At 48.5% G+C, this 11,533-nt stretch overlaps 1 protein-coding gene across 2 annotated transcripts; it reads left to right on the plus strand.

Moving 5' to 3' along the window:
* Nucleotides 1-2,629: 2,629 nt before the first annotated feature.
* On the plus strand, nucleotides 2,630-10,540 carry LOC135900854 (endothelin-converting enzyme 1-like). Of its 2 annotated transcripts, XM_065430437.2 has the most exons (5): nucleotides 2,630-3,022; nucleotides 5,552-5,748; nucleotides 6,411-6,666; nucleotides 8,103-8,246; nucleotides 9,135-10,540. In XM_065430437.2, the coding sequence occupies exons 1-5, from the start codon at nucleotides 2,633-2,635 to the stop codon at nucleotides 10,374-10,376; spliced, it is 2,229 nt and encodes a 742-aa protein (XP_065286509.2). In that variant the 5' UTR covers nucleotides 2,630-2,632; the 3' UTR covers nucleotides 10,377-10,540. The 2 variants fall into 2 exon arrangements, with proteins under 2 accessions (XP_065286509.2, XP_070390529.1); XM_070534428.1 differs by lacking the exon at nucleotides 8,103-8,246 and having other exon boundaries at nucleotides 6,411-6,670; nucleotides 9,139-10,540.
* The last annotated feature ends 993 nt before the right edge of the window (nucleotides 10,541-11,533 follow it).

Genomic DNA, 11,533 nt, shown 5'->3' on the forward strand with positions numbered 1-11,533 from the left:
CAAATCTCGCAGCGGGAAAGCGTTGAGCAACTCTGCGAGACGCCGTGTAACACGCATGGCTCCGGACACAGATGTCCGTAAGAGCCGTTCCGGCGAAATGGTGTCTGGCGGTCGCTGTTGTGTCTGTCAAAAACCGAGGCAACCGCAAGCCGGCTGTCGCTTAGCGCCATATTGCGCGAGAAAGCAATCTCTGCGCCATAAGTACAACAAAGCGGCGATGATGAATGAAAAGAAAAATGATCGGTTAATGGGTCCAAGAATAAATGGGAAGAGGCCTACACTGGTCGCCGTATATCGACACGTAGCGGCCTTTCGTTGCCCGATGGACGGACATATATGGCTGCAGGCTTATTTCGGGCAGCGAGCAATTATCGGAAGCTGATTGCTTTCTGCCTGCCGCTATGAGGTCATCGAGTTTGAATGCTCTCCGATGAACTGGTTTAAGCGTGTAGGTTGTTGTATGTAACGATAATTTTGTAACTTCTGTTCTTTCGCTTCGCCCAGCGGTGCGCTGCCTTCTTTGCCGTCAAATTGCGCAACCTTGCTATACATTGTTGCCCCTGGTTCCAGACAGCATAAATGGTATGGATCTGGCCTGACGGCTGTATTTCGAACGTATTTTTGTGACCTTGACGACAGCCACGAAGCCTATGAGGCATTTTACTGTTCAATCAATAGGCAAAATGCTGCATAAATAAAAGGACGATCATCAAACTTTGGAGCTGATTCCTGCTTTAGCCCTTTCCCGTTCAAGTTTTACGACCACGCTGAATTTCTTTTTTTTGCTTCCGAACAACAAAGGACAAGCACAAATAAATAATACTCAGTGGAGTTTTCGACAACAGATTGAACGATTTCCTAATGAATCAGGAACAACTAAACATACTCGCTATATAACTCTAATAAGAGACCGCCAGCTGCCTGAACTACAGATTTCTCGCTCAACTTCATTTCTCGTCCTCAGTGTGAACTGAAATATACGTTACCACCGTTTGCTCCCTGATCCACACCGATGTGTACGTGTCGCTTCCCATTATCGTTCTATCGGTTGCCATGTGGTCGGGAGCTTCTCTTTAAGCTTACCTCGCACCTTAAAGAGGCTCGAGATAATACTAACGCATTTCTTTCGCATTTACCGCTGAATCGCCACTGAATTTTCCGCTGGGCTAATTTTCATACTTACTAAACAGAAAAATTTCCACACAACTAGTAGCGCGACACATTTTCTTTATTTCGCAGGTTTTCTCTGAGGTTGAGTAAAAAAAAAAACAAGAAACATTTATGAAGTGCATAAAGGTCGATCAGGAATTTCCGAGGATGGTCCGCAATTTTCTCACTGACACTTTTGCTCTGTATATAATGTTTTAACAGTTGATAAACAATAATTCCTACCTGTATAATTAGGCCAAACGCAAAACGTGCTCTCACTTGCTCAAAGCGACGGCCGCTTGGTTCTGTCCAGCCCCGCAACGGGGGCCACACAACTCGAGCGCCCATTGCGTCGGCACTTTCGTCCAAACCTCCGACCGCCAAACACCGACCATCAAACGCGGATGAAAGAGCCAAAACAAAAAGCTATTCGCTTCAAAATTAAAGTTGTGTCATGCACTGATGCACTGCTCCAGCGCCTCTTCTATGTGTTTCATTTTCGTGGATGCAGACACGTTAACACCCAGCCCAATGTCCTAACTCTTGGCGTACACGCCAATCAGTGCACGCTGTTCGCTTGGCACTGTTCGCCGGGTGGTTCTGCGCTCTATGGTTCTGCGTATCTCTCGATGACGATCTGAAAGCCAATGCAGTAAAATGTTAGGAAGCCTTTCTTGGTTTTGCGGGACGTTGAAAAACGCAGCCTCGCGAAAAATCTAGCGTGATGGGGTCGGTATGTGCTGCACCGGCTCTTCGACGCGGGCGTCCTGAAGCGCGTTTCACCGGTCAAGTCGTAAGGCGGTCTCCGGGTCAGGATGCAGGTTGTCACCGATGCCGGCGTCTGGCTGGCGTTGCCACCGACGTCCCCGGGGATGCGGCCTTCTTGCGGCCGCTTCCAGGCTCCGACGCAGGCCGCGTATTTACTGGCTGTTTCCTCGCTGAAACCCGTGAGCATTTATATCCAAGAGAAAGCATTGACCGAAGCGCCCTAATGTCATCCCCAGTATGTGAAGAATGAAACAATCTGTCACTAAAATAGAGAAAAGGAAGAATACGTTGTTAATGTTTCCGTATTTTATTCATTCTGTACCATTTCTTTACGGTTTATTCCTCTTTCATTATATTATAGAGCTGAAATAAGAGATATAGAAATTTGGAAAGGTTAGATAAATAAATAGTTATTACGGATTTGAAAAGTTGAGTCACCCTTAACCGCAACACTTTTTTTTTACCTTAACTATTGTATTTAGCTTTCTTTCCCCATTGGTCGTTTATGCAAGACTGACCACTCTATTACAGATTATTTTACTTCATTTATGATCAATTCCTTTTATTTTTTATCTTTAGATGCAGTTTTGTGTTGCTGTTTATTTTGTCCTGTTTTCGTTGATTTGCACCATAGTGAGAAACTCTATGATTTGCACTATGGTTGAAGGAAAAAACGCCATTATCACCATCATTAAGAAGAAGAAAGAAGAGCACGATGGCGGCTGGCTATGAGAAGATTGCGAGATCCGAGTCATCGGCACATGTAAAAGAACGCGCCCAGACGAGACTACCGCTGGATCCCAGGTGCTTCGCAGCCTGCAACGCCAGTGGCGGTTGCTCTGTCGACGGCGCCAAACCCCGGTCTTGGCGCCAGTACGCCGTGTTCGTCTCGGCCGTGGCGCTGTCCACGCTGGCTCTGACGTTCACGGTGCCTCAGTTGGTGCGTCGCCTGGCCATGGGCTGTGCGTACCCAGACTGCCAGGACCCTGGCGCGGACATCGCCCGCTCACTGAAGCAAGTGCACGTGGATCCGTGCCAGGACTTCTACGGCTACGTGTGCGCTGGATGGCTGCAGGAGAACCCGGACGCAGAAAACCACTTCGAGGCACGCAATACATATCATGATTTGTACTTGCGTTTTTCTTTTTTTAGATTTTGTTTTAGAGTGAAACAATCTTTTCTTCTGCGCACCACTTTCGTGATGCTGTCTGCTGCCTATGTGATAACTCACGGAGGGTCAAGGTTTGAGCTAACCTCATCAGCCATCTGATGATACTGTTGGTTGTATGGTGTTCTCGGTTCAACACAGTAGCACCTTTAAGTCGAAGCGTCTTTTACCCTTCTCCCAACCGTGCCGCTTCTGACTGAAGTCTTCCACTGTGGGCTGGTCCTGGACATGGTGAAAGTGGGTGCCCGAGTGGTTGCTAAAAATTTTCACATCGCCTCCCACCCCAAGTAGGTTTAAAGATTGGCTCCCACCGGCAGGTGAACGTAAGACAGCGGGGCGTCAGCGTGCGTCCGAGCACACCATACAACCACCAGTATCCTCACATGGCTGATGAGGTTAGCTCGAACCTTGACCCTCCGTGACTTATCACTTAAGGCAGCAGACAGCACCACGAAAGTGGCGAGAAGAAGAAAGTATTGCTTCGACGCAGGCCCCTACAGCCACCTGAGATCTCGAAATGTGAGTGGAGCAGGGTCTAAACGCTGTAATGAAAAAATTAAGGAGCCATTCCACTGTTTGAAGGTAAACGACCAGCAAAGCTGTAGCACATCACACAGCGTTATACAAGGGTACATGTATTTATTTTCATCATTTGGTAAGGGTAGTGACGATAGTTTTGTTATTACTGTGAGGCATGATTGGTTCGGTTACAACCTTAAGCAGAATCTGGGCCAAATTTAAATCTATGCATGACCGTTGTTGAATATCTGAGTGACTTCGATTAGTGTGGCACTTCAAACCAAACTTTTGTACCACAAACTGAGTGAAAAATTTTTTGTCTGGTTTTGAAAATTCCACGTTGCAGGCTCCGACGATGGTAACAGAGGTAGTGTCATCACGGCTAACCCATGCAAAGTGCGTGGTCATGAACTTCTAGATATCACACTTGCGTGTGCCTGGAGGTATATGCACAGTGGGTATCACAATTCCGTCTTTCGTTTGTACGGCACAGACATCACAGCAGTTAGTGGCATTGTCCTCTTACGAGTCAAGGGTGTGTGGTTGTACAAACATGTTGTCCTTCGTATATATGGCAATGGCTCCTGCTCGTGAGTCCATTTTCGGTCCACAAACGATAGCGATGTACCCATCGACTTTAAACAATGCATATTGCTTTATTTCTTTCATTAATCCTTATTTATTTTATTATTATAATTAAGCGTGGAGTGCTTGAAGCCTGCTCCACCTCCACCATGGGTCGGCCCGGTATCGCTCTACCCCCGGGATCCGCCCACATTTTTGTATAAGGAGAGGACAAACCTATTCGGGATTAGATGCATACAGCTTCGCTGTAAAACGTCTACGGAGGCGGCACCAGGCAATCTGGTTAAACCGAACTCAAGTGCGAGCATCGGCACTAACAAAATGAGGCTAATAAGTGTGCTGAGTACGCGGAACATTGAGAATGTCTTGGATATGCAGCGAAGCGTGGTTTTAGAACGACAGCGCAAGCTGGCTCGTTAACACGAAGTGTCGCAACGCCAACACGCAACAAAAATTGACTTTGAGTGCGAGTGACCACTTGCTGGTGGTCAGATGGAGCAGAGAGATTGATTAGTAATAATTTAATTGATGCACAATTATACTCAACTAAGGATGGCTTGCTTTTCGGTACGAATGTACATTCCATTGCCAGAAATAAAGGTAGTCAAACTGTGTACAACATGGCCATGTCCTCTATACTTCCAAATTGTCGCCAAAGAACAACAGCGTTCTGGCAAACACCAATGAAAGCTTCGCTCAAACCGAATGCATCGCGTGTGATCTGGACATTTTTGTTTATTTTTGCTTCCGTTCTCACGTTCCTGTTTTAACACGGTGCTATTGGACCGTTCAGATGCTTCCTCCAGCTTGCGTCACCACTGTCGCAATCCTCATCGTGTGATGTTTCCTTTGCAGAAGTTGTCGCCAGAAAACTTCATTTGTCTCGACCAATCATTCCATTCTGTGTCCTTGACTTCACAGCCATCGCGACGTTGTCATCATCGTCGCTGGCGTGATTTTGCAACAGTTTGCCTGTTTATCTTCGGCCTTGTCGTTAACCTCATGGCCGTGCAAGTGACTTCATGTATTGCATTCCTTTCCTTCCAATGGTAATCTACTATGCTCCACCTGGCGTCAACGTTTCAAAAGTATACGAAGTTGCGCCGTAGAGGGCCCACTATCTGTCGATATTCAGCTCTTTTACAAACCCCCAGTATCATAGTACAGGGCCGTGTTCTCAGCTTGGTTCCTTCGGTACACGACCATCTGTGGCATGGGTATACTCATAAGCCTGTAACTCATAATTACAGAACAATAGAGCTCTCGCGGACGGTTGTGACGTTTCGCTTCGCGAGGGTGTCGAGACTGCGATGCACGGACACGTGACTGCTGACGCTCCGACTCTTGCGTGACTGCGTGCAGAGTCTGCAGCGTCGCGTGGCCCTCGCCGCTGTCGTCAGCCTCGTCCTGGAAGAGAGCGATGGGCCGAGTCCAGCGCATCGTGTGGCCCACCTCTTTCAACGCTGCGCTCAGGGGGCCTTCAACGAGCAGGACCGTCTGGACGAACTTCGTCAGTTCATGGCGCGCTTCGACCTGGCGTGGCCAGTGTCAAAGCCCAGGTGCGACCACTCTCGATAGTACGGAGCCCAGAAGGCGTGACTGTAGCCGTAACGGAAAAGTACATCTAGGCTTGCCTTGAACTGTTCTCACGAAGTGTTCCGGGATAGATGACGGTACTCTAGTCGTAGCCAAGAAGGCAACTAGTTGAGCGAGTTGGTTGAGCATGATAAAATTCATGTGATGCTCCTAATAAATGTTAAAAAAACATTAGAACTACAGGGTGCAAGTTTGACTTTACCTTGTGCTGCGCTGCTACACGAAACGCACCGTGATAGATGTCTTAATTATCACCTTCTAAATAACTCACCTGCTGGACAACAACAGCGCACCGCAAAAGTTCAATAACGAAGTGACGCTCCGCCGCATTTGCGCTCTCCTTTCTTCCGCAGTCAGCACGAAGTGTTTAGAAGGGGAACGCGAACTAAGAGCGACAGTTGCATGTGTTAATGTGACGGCACGAACACGGACAACACGCATTCGCGTTGTCCACTTATGTCCGTGTCTGCATGCCTTACCCCTTTTTTGCATTATGTATCTTTACCAACTAGCTCAGGTTTATGTCGTTACTTGTGAAGTGTTGCAGCTTTCTTACATTTTTTGTTGTTGTGCACGCTGACACGACGCTTTATGTTCTGTATGCTGATGCTTCTGACGGCTGTAGGAGAAAGGAGAAGGTGCTTGACCTTCTGGTCGCCTTCTCCCTGGACTGGGGTCTGCCGGTACTGTTCCAGCTTACCGTGGATGCGCATTTTCGGCGGCCAGGCTACCGTGCCCTCCACCTAGGCTCAAGTCCGTACGTGACCGAATGGATCGTTGTCCGAGACAAGCTGCAGGCGCAAGGAATGCTGCTCGCCTATTTCGACAAGGCCTCCGACCTCCTCTCTGGTGTCCCCGCCGATAGGGGCACAGTCCAAAATGCAAGTTCAAGAACTTACTATAGTGCAGCAGTAACATAATAATCGTCACCATCATGTCTCATCTGCAAAAGGAAGGCATCTCCCAGAGATCTCATATTACGTTTGCTTTGCCTCGGCTCGCTATCTTGTCACCTGTTGTTTCTCTGCTCTCCTCAGTTATACATTTCACTTCTTGTTACCCATTCTGTAAGAGTACTAGAGCACCAGTCGTATGTTTTATGCGCATTACATCGCCTGTACAACTGGATAACCCCCTCTTCATCTAGTCTAGAATATCGGCTACCCCCATTTTTTTTTCTTTAATGATAACATGACGTACCTAAGCATTGAGGTGCACGTATACATCACAACGTCAATTAATATGATGTATATAACTGCTTCATATGTAAACGTTGCATATGCCCTTCGAATAATTCGTCATATTTCCGTATAGTAACCTATGCGACTCCATATAAATTCCGTAACATTTCTAAGAATCGTACGGAAAACATACGGAATTATTGCAATGCGTACGCAACGTTTCGACACAGATGTGCATGAAGCTTATAGTTCATTGTGAGAACCCAGGTATTACATACTTATATTTTTTTTCTTTTTCACGCACCGAGTTTCTTAAAACAGCGTAAATAGCCACCTGCAGCTGCATAATTTAGGCGCATTGAGAAATTGCAAAGCGGGCCTGTGGATGCTTTCTTGCGCAACATAGAACGAGAAGTAGATACTTTACAGGTAGCTCATTTACATTCTTCGCAAGTTCCATGACGGTTCGTTCATGTTCCTCGGCTTACGATTACATAAGGCCATTCCAAAGCCAGTTTTTCACCCTACTGTATTATTTGAATGAAAACCTTAAAACATTTGGCAAATCAGTTCTGCGGAAGTCCACAAGGTGCAGGAAGGTACATGAAAGCGAAAAATTGGCATCCACCCGAATTGTAGCAAGAAGCTACAAAGGAAACCCATACTGATTGCTCAGAAAGAAGGCCTCGCGGTTGAATAAAACTTTGCCCTGTTTTGGCACGAATGTTTCTTCAACTGCGAGGCTTTCTTTGTGAGAAACCCGCCAGGGTTTGCTCTGTAGCTTCGTCCTAGGATTCGGGTGGATGCCAATTTTTCCCTTTCATGTACCTTTCAAACATTTGTGATTAAAAAGATAGGAAAATAGATCTTAGGTCACCATTGATCACTGACGGGAACAAACGGGTTTGGTGTCAGCCAAAATAAAGGCATCGATTGTAGATATCTTTAAGTTATATCTATGGAATTAAGCGACAGCCTTGCTCTGGCCATAGCCTCCATTCTTTTATCCAAAGACATTTACCACAAAAAATTTGCAGCGGGAAGGAAAGCGAACTAATGAGCGAGTGAAGGCTCGAACAATTGCTCGCTGTTTGTCGTGAAACGATGTTAATGTCCACTGAATCGATGCCACGCAGATCCTCGCGGTGGACAACCGTGTCCTCTCGGCTATGGTGTCCTCGACGTTCGAAATCCGCACGGACACAGATATGCGGTACATTTTGCTAAGCCAGCTTGACGATGTGACTGGACCCGAACTTAACACAAGTGAATGGCTAGAGGTGAGAAATTCAAGTGTGCTCGAATAAGAACTGTCCACCGGGTTTTCGAGCTTGTCTCGACTTAAAGCTCATTCCCGGTGCCACCGAGTGCAGCACAGCTGCTGCCGAATGACTGAGAAAAACACAGCTCTCAATAACACTGCTTTGCGCTCTCATGTGGAACTAAGGTTTGCTTGAAACACTCTCGCACCCCGTGCCAGTCTTGTACAGGCTCAGTGTGACTGGTTTGAAAATTTTGGCGTATAAGTCGTTAATGAGTATAATTTAAGTGCAGTGACTACTTCAATCGAGGGCAGCTTTAGGGGCTCTGAATTTTTCGGAGCAACGGTGGAGTGCTGATTGGAAGAACATTGCACAAAACTGGGGTGGCAACACTTGCAAGAGCCTCATCTTAGCGTGAATGCAGTTAAGTATAGCGCAAGCTTACAGGCTCGTCTCGTGTTAGCAAGTTACATTTCGTTACATTTTTGTCATGGCTGTGTGAAAGGAAGTACGCTCTTCTTGCAACGCCTATTTCGTCCCGTTATATGACCTGGATAAATATTGCTATTTTTTTGGCAGTCAAGATAAATGACGGCTGAACTACACGATGATGAAGTATATATTAGGAAATTAAGTTGTTGAACGAGTCAGTGCATGAACATGAATAAAAAAGGAAGGGCAGCACGAGGTAAGTGCGAAGACAAAAAAATGCTACAGAACTAGTTCTAGTTCTGTCTGCTGTCTCCTTGCTTTCCAGCATGCTTTCTTGTGGTCGCGTTGTTTTTTCTCTCCATGTATGATTGTGGACATTATACAGAGTGACAGTGTAGCACGCATCTGTTCTTAATATGCAGCGGACTAATAACACATGCAACAAACGCTCTCAACCATTCTTCCAACACTCAGGCAGTAAACGCGCACTTGCCAGACCCTCTGGCACCGAGCAGCGAGATGTTCGTGATGAACTGGCAGCTACTCGTGCTAGTGGGCCAGCTCATGGGGCAGGCCAGCCAGGACGTGGTGCCGCTGCTTGCCTACATCACGTGGCACGTGATTCGCGCCCTGGCGCCCATGACGTCACATCAACTCGTTCGGGCGCAGTTCGGCGGCAGCCGCATGGCGTCCACCATCTACATGCTAGGCCGCTGCTACGCGGACGCCGACGCGGCGCTGCCGTACGCCTTCGCGCACGTATTCGCACGCCGCTGGCTGCCACGTGACGCAGTGAGTGACGTGGCCGCCATGGAAGAGAGCATCCGCCGCCAGGCCAACGCCACCATGAACTCGCTCTCCTGGATGGACGAGACGACGAAAGCCGTCGCGTTCGAGAAGCTCTCCACCCTCCGCGCCATCGTGGGCCGGCCGAAAAACCTCGCGTCCAACCAGGCCCTCCAGCTGATGTACCCGTACCTGAATGCGATGGGCAGCGCAGGCTCGTACCTGACTCTGATGAACTCCGTCAGGACGGCGCAGTTACGGTACGCAAAGCGCTTTCTGAGCGCCAACGGCTCGACGGAGGGCGATGTCAGCGTGCCGCTGACCGTGGTCAACGCCTTCTACCTGCCCGTTTACCACGTCATGGTGATCCCGGCGGCAATCCTGCACCCGCCTTTTTACGTGGCCGGCTACCCGCAGTCCTACAACCTGGGTAGCCTGGGCCACGTGCTCGGTCACGAGATGACGCACGCCTTCGACCCCGACACGGGGCTGTACGACCGCAACGGCCAGCGCAGGGACTGGTGGACGGCGGGGTCGCGGCTGCAGTTGCAGAACCGGCTCGACTGCCTGCGACGGATGTACAACACCATGTCCTGGGCCGAAGGAATCGCGCACGGAGACTACGCGCTCACCGAGAACTTCGCCGACTCAGGTGGTCTGCTCAAGGCGTACCGAGCGTACCGCGCGGTGAGAGCCGGCTCGCGACCAGCGGCTCCTGCGAGTCTGGCGGGCTTCACGGACGAGCAGCTGTTCTTCCTGAGCAGCTGCTTCAAGTGGTGCTCCAGGGAGGACAAGCAGGGCGCCGGATCGTACTCGCCGCCGAGGCTGCGCTGTAATGTCCCGCTTATGAACATGCGCGAGTTTGGGAAGGCGTTCGACTGCGCCTCGGGAACGACTATGAGTCCCTCGACTCGTTGCGACTTTATGTGAAGAGCTCCTGTACTGCATGCCTGTGTCAGCTGCAAAAACACTTATGATGCCTGAATGAAATATTATGATAGAGCCATGGTTACGCCGTACATTTAGGACGCTAAAGAGTGATTGTTTACGATCAATGAACTTTAAGTCAGACGAGTAAACAACACTGAAAGCAATTCTTGACTGTTTCCTTTGGCGAGCATTACAAGGTTTCCGGTTTTTTTTTCTTTACGGTAAAATGTTGCTTAGTGGAGAGCTCTTGTGCCTGTTTCGCAGCCTTGTAATCGCACCTGCGGAGATACTTGTGCTCAATGTCCATGGTAAGCCACTGCCATACAGGCGCAGACTTTGATCTTCGCAAAACAATAAGTTTTCTTCCCTACGGTGCTCACGTTTTCAGCCAGTCTGCCGAAACATTCCCTACATTAGAGTTGAGTGCTACACATGCACTTTAAAGAAGTTAAGCGATCTGCTACAATGACATTATTCAAATACTTCTGCTCATGCGAGCGAGGTGTCCGAGTGAAGCTGCTGACGCTTATCCAAGTACCCAAGTGTTATTGAACAAATTCCGTAGGAATTTCTCCCTTGTTGCGCGTAGTCATTGCGCATTCTGCGGCTTGGCTGTGCTCAGAGTGGGAGCTGAAAACTGTCAACCAAATTTGCACCAATATACCTTATTCCACACGCGGCCACTAAAGGTCGTAAGCTTGATATAGGTAGCCAGCGATGCTTTACGCATATTCTTAACCATCATGTACTATTCCGCGGGGGACCGAGAGAGATAGATTATCACATGGTATGACGAGAAGATGCGGTGGCGTTAGATTCGTCAGCGCGTGCGTCACTTGACTTCACGCCATCCTGTTCCTGGATGTGGGACGACCTCGTCCTTTTGATTCGTTACGCTTCGAAGACTACGGAAGAAAGAGCTGAAAATCTGCGTCGCCGCCTCTCGCGTCGAATTCACCCCGGAAGGCATCTGTACTGCGGAGGCGGACAGCACTGCTGTCCGGCAAAACACGCGCGTGACTCCTCCGGATATGTCGCGATGGGGTCATGTGTGTTATATGACGCTACCTCGTATACCTAAAGCACATGGACCTCTTAATGGAATTGCGCATGAAATCGAACGGCTTCTACGATTTCATTGTGTTTGGGCGGTAACT

This window comes from Dermacentor albipictus, chromosome 2 (assembly GCF_038994185.2).
Source record: "Dermacentor albipictus isolate Rhodes 1998 colony chromosome 2, USDA_Dalb.pri_finalv2, whole genome shotgun sequence".
Lineage (NCBI taxonomy): Eukaryota > Metazoa > Arthropoda > Arachnida > Ixodida > Ixodidae > Dermacentor > Dermacentor albipictus.